Genomic DNA, 18,108 nt, shown 5'->3' with positions numbered 1-18,108 from the left:
GGAAGTTGTGGCTATTTTGCACCTAGAAATTTTGTTGCTTCAGCAGACCAAGCATTAACTAGGGTGAACTACACCATGTAATTTTGAGTCTAATTGTAGCCATCTTTAAATTCAGTCCTAACTCAGTAAGAAATGCGTTTCTTACTGTGCTTTAGGTTAGAAAAATCCCTAGTAGAAATGGAAACATTTTCCAAAGCAGAGGAATAATTTTAAAAGTTTGCTTACATCCGTCACCCTGGGGGCTCACTTCTCAACTTACATCTGTGCCTGTGTGGTACCAGCTTTTATAAGGAGTTCAGGTTATGATCACCAAGATATGTAGGAGGCTAAGAGCTTATTACTTAAAAGGAGAGGCTGGTAGAACTCCTTTTGTTCCATCTTCAGGATATTCAGTTACCTGTTGAGGGTTATAGAGGAAATGGAACTGGAATCTTAGGGGTACGCAGTGATGGGACAAGAGGCAACAAGGGAAATTCAGATTCAATACTGGGAAGAAATATTTCACTGTGAGGAGAGGCAAACATAGGAACACGAGTGGAGGGAGGGTGAGAAGTCTTCATCCTTTAAGAACTTAATGACACCAAGGTCATGGGCAGCCTGGTCCAAGTTGTCCCTCCTTTGGGCAGAATTTGGGACCAGGTGACCTCTAGAGGACTGTTCCAGCCTGTTGGTCTGTGATTCAGCACAGGGTGTGGCATGAGTTTCAAGTGCAGTTCCCTATGGAAGTTTACCACTAGATTTGCATTCAAGAAGGCATGTTTTTAACATATAATAGAAGTGATATACCAGTTGAATGCTGAACTGAATATAATTGCTCTTTCTGCCATGAAGTTTCTGTTTGTTGACTTTTCAGTAGGTGGCATTTCCTAGATGCCTTAATTGAGGACTGTGCAGAAATGCTTCTCCAAACAGTGTTCTTTCATTAGTTAACATCTTGTATACTAAATACTTCAAAAAAGTCTGTTTGCTTTCCAGAGTTAGTGACTAGTTTTAATCTTTATCCTTTCGTGATTCCCCAGTTGTCAGACAGGGAGAGCATCATCGCTTTTCAGAGGCAATGTGGTGATGACTATCATCAAGACCAAAAGAACATAAATAATTCTTCCTTCAGAGCATGATCTGTGTCCTGATGTTCATGTATTGCAATAGAAACAGAGAAGAAAGCAAAGCTTCAGTCCATCCTGTGTGGATGGACTTTTGGGGAAAAAAAACACAGGTGCTCATTAATTAACTAGAACAGCTATGCATGCATTAACCAGCCTTAATTATAGCGTTTCCTAGCTTTCTGATTATTTTTTTTTTACTGAAATGCTTTTACTGTATTCTTTTAATAGTTTATTGTTTCTAAGCATAAATCGGTTAGGAATTGGAGCTATTTTTACAGCATCACACTTGCATCTCTTTGTTTATGGGAGAGCACAGCTGAAGGAGTCTCTTGTAGCAGCTGGTGTGCTGTGTGTAGCAGCTCAGTGCTGTGACTGTCTCTCGGGCTCTGAGCTCAGTTCTGTTCTCATCACCATCAATGGGAATTTCACCCTTGCCTTCCCTCCAAGTGTATGTCTTAAGTATGCATGCTGTCCTGTTTAGGGGACTGAGTGTGTTAATGAAGCGCAAACAGAATGTGCATTAACAGTGTAGATGCGGGAAGCTAAATGTTAAATTCTAAATTATTCCAGGAGCATGGGAAGTAAAGCCAACCACTTCAACCATCAACACAGGCCTGATTTTTAATAAAGCTGCTGATACTAAAAGGCAATTTTAAAACAAGAATGGTAAAGTTGAGATAGGAAGCACTCTAAAGTTCAGATGCTTTGAAGCGAAGGTTGCTTGTCAAACCTTAATGCATATCTATTGTGCATATGCATTATAATATTTTAATGGGATAAATCCATGGAAAGTGAAAAAATAGTCTTTGACTTGAGTGTAGTGGAAAATTAGTTCAACTTAAAACCGTTCACTTGCCATGCACTTAAAAGCCTGTAGAAATACATGAGAAAGGTGTATTTAGTGTTGAGGGCACAATAAATGATCGGAGGAGATGTTAGTTTGGAAGCAATGCTTTTCAGAGATAATTGGAGATACTTAAGAGCTGCAGAATCTAAAAGTGACAGTGGTTTTGAATGCGAGTGATTTTATGAACTTTTGAAAGTTGTTACAATTCTCTGACTTACAAGGTCTCTTTTGGTTTTGTCCTTTAATAGCTCTCTACAAACACGTGTCAGCTGTAAACAAGTTAGGTGTGGAATTCTGATTCTACATGAAGTTTTTTATTTGTGTAACAGAAGAATACTCCACTGCTGGAATCTCTGGCTTTCAAATGTCTAGAAAATATAAAGCAGGGTTCAAAATCTTATTTGTTCCATCTTTTGCGTTTCAGGTCCAAACCATGAATTACGTTGGACAGTTAGCAGGGCAAGTATTTGTGACTGTGAAGGAGCTCTACAAGGGACTGAACCCAGCCACACTGTCTGGATGTATAGATATAATTGTAGTACGTCAGCCAGATGGAAATCTTCAATGTTCCCCTTTCCATGTACGCTTTGGGAAAATGGGAGTCCTACGTTCTAGGGAGAAAGTGGTAAGAAAATTGAGAATTTTTATATGTTCTGTGAGGGGGATTCTAATGGTGTGAAAATTACTGAGTGTTCTATGATGTGCTAGTCAAGACTTTATTAAGACACTCTTTGCAAGGTGCCCAAATTGAGGCTAGATTCAGTTAAAATGATCATTACTTATTCTTCCGTTTCAAAGCATAATTTCTAAGACATTGACTATAAAAAGAAACCAAGAAGAACCATGAAATTGGCAATATTTATTTTCAATAAGCAAAGTTTTGAGTGTGCTGATCTAGGATTATAATATTTAATTAGTAACTGTGTATTAAGACCCTTTTGTTTAACATGTTCATTGATAGTTATAAAAAGGGAGTTAATAATGAAGTAATATGTTCAGATGACAGAATGTTGAGGCTAGTTGAAGATAGAAAAAGCAGTGAGGATGTTTAGATAAGTGTAACCAAGCTGAGTGACCTGGCAATATGATATCAGATGCAAAGTTGCCAGTAAGTAATGCATGATGGATTATTATAGTAAATAATTTGTAGCTACACACAGTCTAATTCTAACGTAGTTATAATTGTTCAGCAGAAAGATCCTGATATTGCTGTGGACTGTGTTAAATTATTACATGAATCAGAAAAGAATACCAGTATTTATGATGGGCAGAAGTTAATAATGTTACTGTGCCAATAGTGTACTGTGTCCTGCAATATAAAATGAATGTAGGCTTGTCCAAACGTCCGGAAAAACCCACCAGTGAGAACAGAGTTGGTGGCAAGAAAAGTTATAGGTGAAGAGAGAGATCCTTCTGACAAAAAATGGAAATAGTTGAGGCTGTATAGTGGTTAGATAAATGTCTGGAAGAAATAGACAATTTTTCACATTTGTGCTTCTCATAGTGTAAAGAGAAGTCTGTTTAATGCAACTGAAAGACAGTATAGTAAGAATTTGCATATTGAAGTACTTATTGCACAAGTCAAAATTAGGCTATGAATTAAAAGAGCAAAAAGATTTGTGTGGTGAGTGAAGCATTCAGAATTACATTTAAAAAGATTCAGGACTTTATATAATTACTATAAACCTTCCTGAGTAGAGGACCAAGACAGTAATGAGCTGAATGAGTTAGAAAAGCACGGTGACAATTGATGGCCTTGTGAAGGGGTGGGGAGCAAAACAGACAAGTTCAGTATTTTATATTTATTATAAGGTTTCCTACACTTCCCTGAGAAGCATTTGTCCAGTGACAGTTGTAGGAGATCTGAACAGGAGCTGTGTACCTAAAATAACTTTATTTTCATTTAAAAATATATTTATTTTCTTCCAGGTTGACATAGAAATTAATGGAGAGGCTGTAGATTTGCACATGAAACTAGGAGACAATGGAGAGGCCTTTTTTGTGCAGGAGATGGATAATGATCAGGTGAGAGTCAAAACTAATTTTAATTTGTTAAAAATTCAATGCCTGCTTTTCAGAGTCAGTTCTGAGTGAACAAATTTTGTTGAAAAACATCACCTCTACCCATTTTATAGTTTTGAAAGTTTCAGGACAATTTTCTGCTAAGGAAATTTAATATAATACTATGGAGTTACTTTGGTTTTTAGGTCACCAAAACTGAAAAAATCTAAAGGTAGTAATCACATAACTAAAAAATAAATTAGAAGTTATGTGCATGCCAGTGTGTGAACAGAAGTAACATGTACAGAGTTCACATGCTCCAAAGATGTGTACAACAGAGGTTAATTTGTCCATGGACCTGTTTTTTTTGTAGAAATCTTTACTCTGAACACCACAGGTAAAAGTGTTTGTGCTTTGTAAACACTGGTGCACACAGTAATTCTGGTATTTACCAAAGACATGATCTTGCAACTACTATTTATGTGGAATTCTGTTAAATGAGAATGCCTGCTTTTGAGCCATGTGATTAAATATTAGTCTATGTAAGTTATGGGCACACTAGTTTTAAATAGTCCTCACATAATGTAACATAAGAAGAGTTTTATACAGGCACTTCTCTTCAGATATCTCCCATAATTTTTGTCACTGTCCAGAGTGTGATGAGTTCTAAAATTCTTATGTAGGACAAGGGGTAGTGACTTCAAAGAGGATAGATTTAGATTAGAAATTCTTCCCCATGAGGGTGGTGAGGCACTAGATCAGGCTGCCCAGAGAAGCTGTGGATGCCTCATCCCTTGACGAGTTCAAGGCTGGATGGGGCTTTGAGCAACCTGGTCTAGCGGAAGGTGTCCCTGCCCATGGCAGGGTTGGAACTTGATGATCTTTAAGGTCCCGTCCAACTCAAACCATTCTAGCACTTGGCAGTGTTAGGTTAATGTTTGGACTTGATGATCCTAAGGGTCTTTTCCAACCAAAATGATTCTATGGTTCTCTATTGAGGATGATACTACTCTCTTCAGGTGAGAGCTGTGTGCACATGCAGTATTAATCTCTGTATCTTTATATTTAAGTCTTCTCTGTGGTAACAGTTATTTGGTGGGTGAAAATTGCTAGAATTACTTCCATGGTTGTCTAGAGATGTACATATATGATGGAATAAGAGGAAGTTTGTGTGACCTAGTTATATACTAGTGACCTACCTGATTACTATCTGTCATCTGAGTTGTGAAGGAAAATTGGATTTTACAAAATGCTCAGGTTATAAACTAGGATTTTGTTTCTGCTCTGTATCTAGCATCTAGTGGATAGACTCATGACATAACCTAGCCAATAACAGATGCTCAGAGAATCCTTTTTATTAAGAGTATTGCTCCTGGCTTGTCTAAGGAGATGGAGCAATGGAACAATTCCCCTATTCTATAGGATCATAGTGAGCACCCAGATGTCCAATCTTTGTTATTTTTCTGGGGAATAAATGACTTAGATTTTGGCAATTGTGCAGAGATTTTAGAACCACATTTACAACTGGTAGAGGGACTAATATGTTATGTGGTTTGCATGTTTTGTTTCTCAGGAGGTAATTCCTTTTCATCTCTCCACATCTCCTATTCTGTCTGAGGGAACTGCTTTAATGGAAGCTCAGCTGAAGAGGAACTCCATAGACAGAATAAGAAACCTGGACACTGGTGCACCCTCACAAGTACCACCTCAAGCCCATGGATCTCAGCCTTCTACTGAAACATCTTCAGGCTGTAGCTCTGTGAAAAAAAGGAGGAAAAAGAGGAGGAAGTCTACCCATAAATTAGATAGCTTAAAAAGAGAAGAGAATGGAGACACGTCAGAAGATGAGGACATGTTTCTTATAGAGATTAGCTCAGAGGAAGAAAAAGAACCACTGGACAATTCAAGGTATCACAGTGGAACTGAGATACATAATTAAAACCTAATGCTGGGTTAATGTTCCATTACATACCTTCTAACGGTATTTTCTGTTTAAGTCAGTATCTATGGTTTATGAACATGTTTTATTTTAAGAAAAACCTTTAGGCTAGAAAGCTATTAAGAATGTTACTAACAAAAATAATGAAAATGACATTGAAAACATAAGAACAATTCTCCATCACACTGTGATCTGGAAGGTGTGAACTGGGTAGCATTTCTCTATCTCTTTTTAGTTCAAGTTATACTAATTCTTCTCTACAGTTGGGATTTTTTGTTATCTGGAGTATATGACAGTTCAGTAATCAAGGATGGTTTTTAAATATCACATCTTTTCCTGTACCTAGAGTCCCTGTTCCAGATGTCTGTGTTGATGAAGTGTCTAATATAAAGGCTCCTGCAGCTTCTACATTTTCTCAGTCTACATCTTACCCCCATTCAGATGGAGAATGGTCACCTATTCAAAGGTACTTTTTCTGATAGTACAGTTCTAAATTACCTTCCTTTAATTTCTTATGTGCCACTGATGTATGAAGTCTTACTAAAAATTTTGCTATCAAACATGGTCACTGTCAACTACGAGATGAATGCTTTCTGTATTTGAGATCAGGTAGTGTACAAAAATTTCAGGTTCACTTTTTCCTTGATTCAACAAATGCTTGCATACAAAGACAGGTCCACAAATTCTGAAGAGTATATATATCTGTTAATGTCACTGCATATAAATACTGTGGGGAGGATGAACATTTTGTGAAATCTGACTCTGCCTGATGCACACACCTTGTAAGGTCTTCAGTGAATGCAGGTATATAAATCTGTAGTACTTTGAGTGTAATCCTTTTAAGAACTATCAAGATTGGAACCGGTGTTTAAAAAAAGTTTTCTTAGTGAATAAGCATATGAGCTTCTTGTGTCTCTTTGAAAGCTAGTCTGTTGAATTGCAGAGGCAGATGGACCTGAAATATTGATTGTGTGACAACAACACATACAGGACTTTGCTTACTTTTTCCTGTATGTGTATTTGTGTGCGTGTGTATACCTTTGACAGAGCAGATTAGTTTGGACATCCACGCTTGTGTCTGTGGAACACTGTCAAAAAGGGACAATTTTTTTCTTGATGTTCATCGTGTTATCAATCCCATGAAGTCTGTGTGTGTCTGTGTGCATGTGCTGCATGTCTTCCATGTGAACTATGGAAGTGAGGCAATATTCACAAGACTATATCCTAAACAGTCTAATCTCAATAGACTGCGCTGTAGATGAGGGACAGTGGAAGGGAGAGCAGGGAGATGATTTCAGAGCAAGGGCTTAATTTGAGTTGTGTTCTGGAAGTAACTTTTTCCACTGACTGTAGAGCTTAACGTGATTAGCTTCATCAGTCTGGTGATACCGTGTGTCAGTACCCTGCCCAATCAGTATCTTTTTGAACTGTATGTTCCGTTTGTTTCTTGATTGCAGTATTCCAGAGTTTGAAAACTCTAGCTGTAAATTCAGCATTCATGTAGCTAACACACGAAGAGCTTACGTCAATCAACACTTGTGAATAATGGCACCCTGTTTTGTTTTTTTTTTCTACCAACATGCTATGTGCTGTCCAGTAAACCTATAGATTGCACAGGGCAATCCTCTCTTCTCAGTGTTCCAGCAGACGGAGGCCTATCTAACTCTTGTCCTCAACAGTCTTCTCACTTTTCTCCTCCAGACAGGTAGAACAGTTGTCCTCCCTCTTTCTGGAATGCTCTTTAATCCTTCTAACACGTTAATGCACTTCTAACATGTTAATAGTATGTGGACTTTGCTGAACTTAAAACTGCACTTAATGCTAACCAGGACACTTTGAAAGAAAGTAATGAGAGCCACTTCTCCTGCTTACTTTTTTGTGGACATCCACTGGAGGTAAATTGCCTTGGTGAATCATCCCTTGAATGAGGGTGGCTAATATAAAATCAGGCCCATGAAAACCTGGGTTAAAACTGAATTCTATTAAGGTGATAACAAAAAAGGGAGAACTTAGCTAATGAAAACTTACATTTCTCTGAAGACTGACATTTCCATGTGGCTCTTTACAGTCAGTATACATTTTAATGACATATTTATCCAGTGGTTTTCCAGAGTCGTTTGCTTGTGCAAAAGTAAAAACAAAGCAAAGGCCTCAGGGACTGAGTGATAAATAAGGAGTGCAGAGCTTGCAGTGGAAGGAGCTCAATACCAAAGGAGAATTTATTTTGTTCCCTGGTTTAGGGGAGGGGAAAATTTTCAGTATGTTGGTTTACAGTGGGGGAGCATCTTATAGAGTAAAGGTGATGCAATAGATAAGGCATCTTGTGTAAAGTTTAGGAGACTTAAGCCTTTGCTGTAGTGTAGGATTCCTCTGACTGTATTTTCTACAGAGCTAAAAGTGGATACAGACACTTTTTACGATATTTTAAATTTGAGATGTCTGAAGATTCTGCAGCCAGGCACTTTCTCTCCATTAAGTCACTGGAGAGAAGTTGCAGCAACTCAGTTTGAAGTGAGTGTCTGAATATGACCTCTGTAATTCCCCACTGATGCTGGGGAAGCTTTGAGTAACAAATCAGGCTAAATTGCTCATTGCTTATCTTAACAGATGCCATACTAGGTGCTTCAGGCTGTATCAAAATTGATAATCTCGAGGTTTTCTCAGCTTCTAGATCAGATCTGCTCTCTTTAACCTGACCATGTTGCAGCACCAAGTTAAGGTGAGATCCTGGAACATTCAAGGCGGCTCTCCTCAGTGTTTCTCATGGTAAGGAAGGACAGACAGACAGGTTGGGATGGGAGCAGTGATGTGTTCTGGGTGGCTCACAGAATCACAGGATGGTTGGGGTTGAAAGTGACCTCTGGAGATCACCTAGTCCAACCCAGAGGAGATTGCACAATATTGCGTCCAGGCAGGTTTGAATGTCTCCAGAGAAGGAGACTCCACAACCTCTCTGGGCAGCCTGTTCCAGTACTCTGTCACCCTCAAAAAGTTTCTCCTCATATTCAGATGGAACCTCCTGTGTTTCAGTCTGTGCCTGTTGCCGCTCATCCTATCGCTGGGCACCACTGAAAAGAGTCTGGTCCTATCCTCTTGACACCCACCCTTGAGATATTTATGAAGACTGTTGAGATCCCCTCTCAGCTTTCTCTTCTCCAGGCTGAACAGACCCAGCTCTCTCAGTCTTTCCTCATAAGAAAGGTGCTCCAGACCCCTAATCATCTTTGTAGCCCTCTAATACCAGGTCATCCAGCTGGGTAAGTGAACCTGGGCTGAACATACACCAAAGCCTAGACCAGAGATTTTTCTAAGTAAACAGGTATTTTCAAGGTTAAAATATGTATAATTGACAGATTATTTTGTGCAGTGACACCACTTCCTTAAATCGAGATGTTTTGGTCTTAAAGCAGCTGTAGAAGCATTATTGCTTGCTGAGATTTTTCTGAAGTGTCCAGATTCCTGATTTTCAAGGTTTCAGTGGGCCTTAGATGCAGGGAAAATACTGCAAATCCTACAAACTTGTCAGTGGGTGATGAAGGGTGCTGAAAATGTCACCAGGTATTTCCTGAATCCTTAGAGCTTGAAAGTAGTTTTAAAATCCCATTTATTAATTCCTTCATCTGTCAGTTGGTAGTTTATATCCTAAGGACTAATAACAATTTGAAATTCTTAGGGGCAAAAAAGATCTTCCACAGTATTGCTTATATATTTTATAGCTTAGTTGGATAACATAATTATATGTAGCTAAAAAGTCAGAGTGTTTGTCCATATTCAAAGTATACCTAACTACAACATAAGTGAAAACAAGGAATAATGTAGATAATTAGGTTGCTGTTTTTTCAGATGTGAAATTCACAGAGTTTTTGAAAGCTGCTTTGTGTTAGTGTGAAGTAATTATTTGTCTGTGATCAATGAATTCCCTATCAGCAAGCTCTGCAGAACTGCCGTATATTGAAAGAGTAAAACTGGTTTGGATGTTCAGTTTATCAAGAAGAAGGTAAAGAATAGTAAACCTAGGAAGCCTTTTGTTTTTGGGAGTGAAGGTAACTCAGTTTGGACATTTGATTTAGGAATGTTTTAGATTCTCTTGTTGCTTTTAGTTTTTAAATCAGGATTGCGTGAGTATACCAAAGACATGCTGTAGCTCTGACAAAAAATAATGGGCTTTGTTTGGGGGTTCTGGGTGAAATTCTATGACTTGTGTTATGTGGAAAGGCAGAGTAGATAATCAGAATTTTACCTTTTGTCACTGGAATCAGTGAATTGTTATTTGTTAATGGCTGACTTGACATCAGATTATTGACTTCACCACATTAAAAATACACTACAAACTGATAATTTACTAATTAAGTATTAAAAATTTTATATTGAGTAGTCAGCAAAGCAAACAGTTAAATATTTTTTCACTGGAAGGGCTCACATTCTTTGTATGGTTCTTCTCCTGGTTTTGCTATAAACGTGCATCCAAGGGTAGAACTGAACAAGTTAGTAGAAGGAACTAATCAACTGGATTCCTTAGACTAGTTTATTACTTACTCTGGATAAAGTGTCTTGTTGATGTGAGTAATTTCTACTCTTCACATCCATTATAACAATACTAACATCTATTCATCTGCTGCTGCTTGTGCCATCCCTGTTCTTTTTTCCACACGGAAACCCAAAAATCTTCCTGAAATGCTCAGGTCCAGTCTCTTCCAGCTTCTCAAATACTACTTCTGTAATGCACATTTAAAAACAGATGAGACCTCAGAATGCCGGTCTAAGAGGATCCTGAGCTGTTTAAACTGTTTTTCTGTGCTTGCACACTTTCAGTTGGCTGATAATTATTTAGTTTTTCAATGTTTTGCATTGGTGGATATCAGTTTGGAAAGTGTGTAGTGCATTGTGGTTGCTGTTGTTTCTGTAACATTTTTGTAATAAGTAGTGTTTCTGTTTGTTTGTGTTTTCTTCAGCCCCTCAGATTCACGCCCTCCTACTCCCCAAAGTGACTCAGAATTAGTCAGTAAGCCTGCGGACAGAAGTGGACTGAAGAATAATCCCCACATGCACTGGGCCTGGGGAGAACTACCTCAGGCTGCAAAGGTATCCAGCATAATTTGTTTAATTCCTGCTAGCATCTATGGTGCTTTAATGGGGCAAATGTGCTTATTCTATTGCAGACTGCCCAAGAGGGAATGGATTCTATTTTTACATAGAATTGCAATATTTATGTAAGAGAATTGCATCTTTCTCCTTAGGAGGTACAGGAAAGGACCTTGTGCTATGGATGTTCTCAACATAGATGATATGCAGTAGAAAATTAGGATGTATCTGAGACCTAGTCTTGTAAAAGTTAGAAGCTTAAATAACATAGAAAATAAAACCCATTGTCCTTTGGTAAATCACTGAAATTCAGAAATGGTCTTAGAGGGAAATTAGGTGCTTGGTGTTTGCAGTGTGATTCACAAGAATTGAAATGTGTTACTTGAGTACATAAGCATCCAGAAACACCTGCAGTTCTGTGTCTCTGCGTGCCAAGACGTGCTGTTCCCTTGGCTGAGTGACTGGCTTGGTGCCTGTCTCGTGTTAGATGGCAGGATCTGCAGTGTGCCAGCAGCATTGTCACCCGTGCTGCACAGGAGCACATGACGGGGCAGTCAGGTGCTGGCTGTCTCCTTGTGGTAGCTCTGGAGTTGGAGCATTCCTATGGGAAAGGGGAGATTTGGGGCTTACACATGCCTCAGGGTCTGAGAAATAAAGATGGAGTTCCCGTGGCGTACTGCAACTATTGGGGCAGGAATGGTGCGGGGTCTGGTCCCTTCTGCTTAAGACTGACTTAAGGGCTGTGATGGCATCAGGAGCAGTATAAAGAAACAAAGCCCTGGCTTTGCAGGCCAGGGAAGTGGTATCCTCCTCAGAAAGAAGATGACTTTTTCATTCTGGTGGTGACACCAGAATCATAATGGGACTAATATAATTTATCTTCAATTCACTGTTGGTAGCTAGTGAAAAAGCAGAGACAGGAATCCAGAATTCTTAATTCCTTCAGAAAAGCTCTGTCCTCTTTTTTACTAGGCCAAACATGAACTGTTGTTATCACCTCTGCCTTATTCTCCTCATCATGTATATTACAAGAAAATTGGGAGCTATCTTCTGTACATAGAGACGTGATTTAAGTGTGCAGACCCAGGCAGGAGTTTCAAATTGGCATTTCCAGTTTAGAGTTCAGGGTTTCCTCTTAGTAGATTTAGGTGTTTCATTTTTATCCCAGTCACACAGCTGTGTCTGTATTGTAAATCTTATTCCTAGAGGCTTTTCCCTCTGCAGTCCCTTTCTATGTCCCAGCCAAGCTATTTGGCAATGATCTGGCCATATCTGAACTGGGAGTTACACTTTGGATGCTGTTGATCTTCATGTAGGAATTTGCTGTGACAAGAAGGTCACAGCAGGTATACAGCTGCTGCTGTAGGAGCTCAGCTCCCTTCTGTAAGAACGCTTCCTGAGCAATGTTCAGAGAAGATATAGAATTGTTCCCATAAAGTGATATAAAATCTAAATCTAGGGTATAAATGAATGACTTTATGCCCCTGTTCTGGTCCCTGAGAGCATTCTGATTGTTTAAGGACTCCAGTCTGTGTTTCCTTCTCATGTTTGTCAGGGTTAACTTGTGATGAAAAGCTGGGATTTGCCAGGAAGAGGGCAGGGTTGGAGTTGTGACATGCTCCCAGGTAGCTGAGTGGGAAATGAGGGCTGTAGAGCACATTGCAGAACAAAGATTTCCTGGCCCCAAGATGCAGATGAGTTTTGTGTGAGCGAGTGCACAGCAGAGAGGTCTTTTGTATGCTGTAGTCTCTACCTGAGTTAGTTGTGGCTTTCTACTGTAGTTGTGTACATTGAGAATCTCGCTGGAGTGTAAGAGCTTTCCTTAATAGCAATCTGTTTGTTTTTATTTTCCCTCACAGGCCAGTTCTGTGCTCAAAGCAAAGGAACCCAGTGTGGTGGATGTAAATCCTTCGGAAAGCACTCACTTTCGGGTCATCCAGAGTTCTCCTGTAGAGGAGTTTAACACTATGTCTCCTCTACCTGCCACTGGAGAAGCAGGTGCAACAACTGGGGATGACAGTGAGCCCTTACCGGCTGAGACAAATAAGCCAGAGATAGAGTCTTCAGGAGCAGCTGTAGCATCACTGCCTGCCAGTGAAGAAATAAAACAAGCTACAGCTTGCTCAGCCCAATCAGCTGGCAAGACAGATTCCCCTTCCAGAAAGAAAGGTAAAGCTGTTGATTCTGCACTTTCATATGTATGATTTTGTCTTTAAATTTCATGGTGATAGAGCACCTCATTGTCATATAAATTAATCTGTGCCCTGAAGGCACTTTCAGATCTGAAAAGAAATAAGCTTTGGAAAGAAACTTCAAAACCTGAGCTGTGCAGCAGGCTGTTCACAGGAGCCATGTAGTAAGATATAAGATTCTTCTTGGTCTGAGGTTTTTGTCAGCTCTCTGTATATGAGCAAGACTGCAAAGCTTACTCCAAATTCATCCATATTCGACAGATTCAGAGATTTCACTTTTTGGTACAAGCACACTGTAGGTCTGCTGCTTTACGTGCTCTGACTACTTTCGAAGGTGTTATGTGTCGCTGGTAATTGTGGAACCTCTCTGTGATAATACAAAGTAGTAGTATGTCTTTTGCACAAACAACAGATTTACCATAAAATAAGGTGTTTTGTTTCACATGAGCAATTTCAGTTCCCTGTGGTACACATGCTGTCTTGAAATTGTGAAATATAATTCCATCTGCTTTTCTGCTTCTTAATTTCTGGGCTCTGTACCCATAGTGCTTTATAATAAGTGTCATAATATTCACATGAAATTTATTTGCTTACAAATGTTATGTTTTAGAGCTCTGATTTTTCTATAATTACATAAGCCTTAAATAAACCCAGTTTGCGTGGCTGCTTTTTAGTCAATAAATGCACAAGTTTTGTAGCCACCTCCCCATGCCTTCCACTGTCTTTGAAGACAAAAATGACAGCGTTACTCTGCTTACTATTAATTCTTTGCATAACTTTTTTTCTGATTGCTTTTCTGATGTTTGATGTTGCAAATCGGGTCAGTGAGAAGTTGTGGGTTTTAGAACGAATTCCAATTAGGGCTTGGTCTTACAGTGGTTACTTGTCTAGATGAACCAGCAATGGCAGGGCAGCGATGGCTCCGTGTGTTGGTGCAACCCAGGAGGGTTTTTTGTCCCCTGCAATGGTGCATGTGCACACGCAACACATCAGGATGTATGTGCTAAACAGTTAGTTGTCTCCATAACAAGCTGGTTACAGTCTGTTAGTAACTATAGTATAGTCTGTTGTGTTATTACCCTTTTGCAAGAGGGCATTGAAGATTAGTTCTTGGAGATTAAATGCCCTGATTGCCTTACTGCGATAACAGGCCTACACAATGATACAGAAAGTTTTCCTTTTGCTGTTTTCCTACAGTGACCATGGACTTCTAAATCCCAGTGGTTTTGTCTGGGATAAGGAGGCTTCAACAGATCTCAGAACTAGCTCCCTATTGTCCCATGTTGTGTATTCAAGGTCTGAACAATGTATATGAGCAACTTGTTTTAAAATTTTTGGCAGTACCATTTTATAGAAAAGTTCACACACTGTTACAATTTGTCTGGTTTCTCAATCTTGAAATAAGTAGTTAAAAAGGAATAATAGTTCTGGCATGTTACTCAGGAAAAGTTCATTAATAGGCTTATTTGTGCTATCCTTACAGACAAACGAAGCCGTCATCTTGGTGCTGATGGTGTCTATTTAGATGACCTCCCTGACATGGAACCAGAAGTTGCTGCACTCTATTTCCCCAAGAAGTATAAATCCTTTTCTTATATTTTTACTATTCAAAGAGCTCTTGTCACCTTCCAGATTTAGATCAGACTCTTAATTGCCAACCAAATAAGACTACTTTTTCAGAGTACAAGCAGAGATGAAGGCAGAAGGAAAAGAAAACTCTGTGGAGGGAAATATTAGAGCTTTTAGAAGGCTCTGCATTTGGGCCTGAGAAATGTACTTGAAGCTGATTGTTCTATTTGGGTCAATTAAGCAGCGTATATTGATTGTGGATTGTTATGTAATGTACACTGATGTTTGCGAGTATTACTCACATGCCCTGGGAGAGCAGTTGGCCTTGGGATATATTTATCCGTATGTCCTTGCCTGTTACAGTGAAGAACATGCCTTACTGCTAACAGCATTAGCACAAAATAATTGCTATAATGTTGTTCTACTGTGGGTGATGACCTATAAATATGAATGTTATAATAATTTTTGATGACACACAACAGATTTATTTATGAAAATATTTTACCCTGAACATATAATTTCCAGCTTGTTCCAATCTACATTAGAGCCTTTTATCCGCTTTCCACATCAGACTCTAGTCACTTGACTAAAGTCATTGAGCAACAACTAAAGTAGCTTGCATATTTTATTTTTCTTTCTTGCTTGCTTAAACTTAGTTGTTGTAATATTAGCATTTCAGTAAAACAGAGAAGGATCAGTAATATTGAGAAAAAAGCTGGATTGATAATTCCTTTTTCAAATGCATTCATATAAATCTAGAATGGAAAGCAGAGTTTGGGCCCACGCTCTGTAATAATGATTTCATTTATACACAGATTTTTAGGTGGGTATAATTACTTTTTGTTTCTTAAAATTTTAATCCTAATGGTTTATATATTCAGTATTTTATTTATATGTACATGACAAATAAATACACATACACATCCTTTGTTTTGGCTTTAGCTATCAGTTTATATAATTAATATAAAATAATAAACTAATACGTTTATTCTTGTTCCAGCATGGGAATAGTTCTACTAGTATAAACTCTGCTTATAGTAGCATTATTTTGTCTACTAAGGTTGTATAGTTTATTGTCTTATTTGTCCTGTCTCTTGTAAGTAAGTGTGGGTATCATTATACATGCCTAGTTTAGGCAAGTAAGCAGAAGCAATCTAATGTTTGAGGGTACATGAGATCTCTGCTGCTTTGTTTAAATTTTATGGCAAAACCAAGCATTTTTTTTTTTCCTAAATGTGTGCCAGAAGGAAATGGTGTTTATTGAAGGGAGAGAAATTGGGAATGAATACATGAGGACTGAATTACGGATTTTTCTTTTCCAGTGGGGATACTGCCCAAAGCAAGAACGCGAATGACATGGGGCCGCGATCCGCCAGTCAGTCTCCGCAGTCTGTCGGGAGCTCAGGTGTTGACAGTGGAGTTGAAAGCACCTCGGATGGAATTCGAGATTTGCCCTCCATTGCCATTTCTCTCTGTGGAGGCCTTACTGACAACAAAGAGATAACCAAAGGTACAGGAATCCCTTCAGAACTCCAGGCTTGCGCTGTCAGCCAAGTTTTAGCATCGTAGACCGAGGAAGCAGTGCCCTCCTGTGGCTGTACTCAAGAATGTGTTGAGGAGATAAGTACTGTCCCTGAAATAAGTTTCCTAGAATTTTCATGCTTGCAATAGTGGGCTTACGTAGGTCTTGTGATTTTTAACATGTCTCAGTAATCCAATATATACTAAATTTTTTCAAAGTATATTATTGGTATTTTTATTTCCTGACAGTACTAAATTTTATATCACACTTGGTACAGTGTGTAGCTAGGAAATTCCCAGCTGCTGGTGTCAGAAATAAAAAAGGTAGTTTGTAAATGGAGACAATGGGAGGAGGAGTTGGAAACCGTAACCTGAGTTCCTGCTCTACATCCGGGTTCTTGTGTGACTCTCAGATAAGTTATTTAGAATGCTCTGTGCTTTAAATTTCCAGCTGCATAAAGTGAAGATAAATGCGTTAAGACTTGCAGTTGCTGCAGTTTTGAAAATCATATGAGCCTGATGCTACACTGATTGCTGTTCAGAAACCAGTTATTAAAACACTTGAAATATACTGTGATTTATTGGAGTTGTATTTATTATATGTATCACTTGTGAATTGCATAGATTTTGTGGAAGGTGTTACAGGCAGTAGAAAAGGGTGTTTATGGGTAAACATTTTCATTTTGCTGAAGGCCTTACAAGTGATAATTAAGTTTCTGGCTATGGGTTTACACATACATTGAGCCTGTCAGTTCCTGTTCCTAATTTGGGCAGAAGATCAGTGAAAGACAATGGCAAAGTACTTGCCTTGCTTAGAAACCTGATTTTCCTCCCTGACAGTTTCATCCCTGAGCTTTCACTTAGCTTGTATTTGGAACGGGAAGGGCACCCAGCAGCTAACAAAGAAACCCTCGGCATCTTCCTGAGATTGAGAGTCTCTGAACATCTTTCTTCCTTATTACTACTCATCTCAGAACCCTGGTAATGAAGAGCTGACCCGAAATGTGAAGCTTATGTGTCTGAGAGATGCTAAGAGGTTTAGGTTGGCCCATCATAGGCATCTGTAAACGCATACTTTATGTATGTACTTTCTTCTTCCCACAGAAGAGTTCTTAGAACATGCAGTAACGTATCAGCAGTTCGTGGACAATCCTGGTATCATTGATGACCCTAACCTTGTGGTTAAGATTGGAAATAAGTAAGTATATTTCAGGAAAAAGAATATTTTACTCTTGTAACAAAATCTTATGTGGTGCTTATGTGTTAGATCAGTTTCATTGTAGCTGAAAAAACAGGTTTTAAACATTCATAGCTTAGATTTGCTCTGAAAGAGTCAACTCTCTAGTGAATTCAGGTTCTTCTAGTTATCTTTCCTTCTTTAAATTGAGAGTAAAGAGCAGTTTCAGATGACCTGTTACAGCTTACTGGCACAGTTTGAATTTCAAGAAGCTGATATTAAATGCTAATAGTGTTCACACTCAATTGGCAGACTAAAAATGAAATAGGATGTGAACTTGCTAAGGCTTGTCCTGAGCTACTTTGAATAATTAGTATTTACAAGGATGTGGCAGTCTGCTTGCAAGCACTCTGTACCCAGCAGTTTGTCTGTGTATACTGAGTATTTTGCTAATATGCCTCTATGGAGACATTGCTTTTCAAGACTTGTTAAACTTCACCCACTGAGTATGAGACTTCTATTTCTGCAAGACTAAGACATTATTTCTTATGTTTATATTGCTGGCAGCAATGCAGTGCTGTGGTCTGTGTCAGATGCAGCTTTTTGGAGGGTGTTTTGTTCCTTGCACCTGGCATACAGTGTAACAGAGGAGAGATAGTGGCATTGTGCTGCCC

General features: G+C 38.9%; 1 protein-coding gene across 1 annotated transcript in view; it reads left to right on the top strand.

The window, feature by feature from the left end:
* Positions 1 to 18,108, top strand: part of LPIN1 (lipin 1) — a gene marked incomplete at both ends in the record, with an annotated part of 78,884 nt that overhangs the window by 41,025 nt on the left and 19,751 nt on the right. Inside the window, 10 exons of the mRNA XM_080341895.1 lie at positions 2,378 to 2,578; positions 3,883 to 3,978; positions 5,528 to 5,862; positions 6,240 to 6,359; positions 7,491 to 7,598; positions 10,846 to 10,975; positions 12,835 to 13,144; positions 14,651 to 14,744; positions 16,059 to 16,246; positions 17,362 to 17,455. Of these exons, the coding sequence (XP_080198021.1) occupies positions 2,378 to 2,578; positions 3,883 to 3,978; positions 5,528 to 5,862; positions 6,240 to 6,359; positions 7,491 to 7,598; positions 10,846 to 10,975; positions 12,835 to 13,144; positions 14,651 to 14,744; positions 16,059 to 16,246; positions 17,362 to 17,455 (1,676 nt within the window). The remainder of the gene's footprint in view (positions 1 to 2,377; positions 2,579 to 3,882; positions 3,979 to 5,527; positions 5,863 to 6,239; positions 6,360 to 7,490; positions 7,599 to 10,845; positions 10,976 to 12,834; positions 13,145 to 14,650; positions 14,745 to 16,058; positions 16,247 to 17,361; positions 17,456 to 18,108) is intronic.

The sequence above is a fragment of the Nesoenas mayeri genome (assembly GCF_963082525.1).
Source record: "Nesoenas mayeri genome assembly, chromosome: 3".
Classification (NCBI taxonomy): Eukaryota; Metazoa; Chordata; class Aves; order Columbiformes; family Columbidae; genus Nesoenas; species Nesoenas mayeri.
The sequence above is the reverse complement of the archived record's forward strand: the minus strand, read 5'-3'. Positions and strand labels throughout refer to the sequence as shown.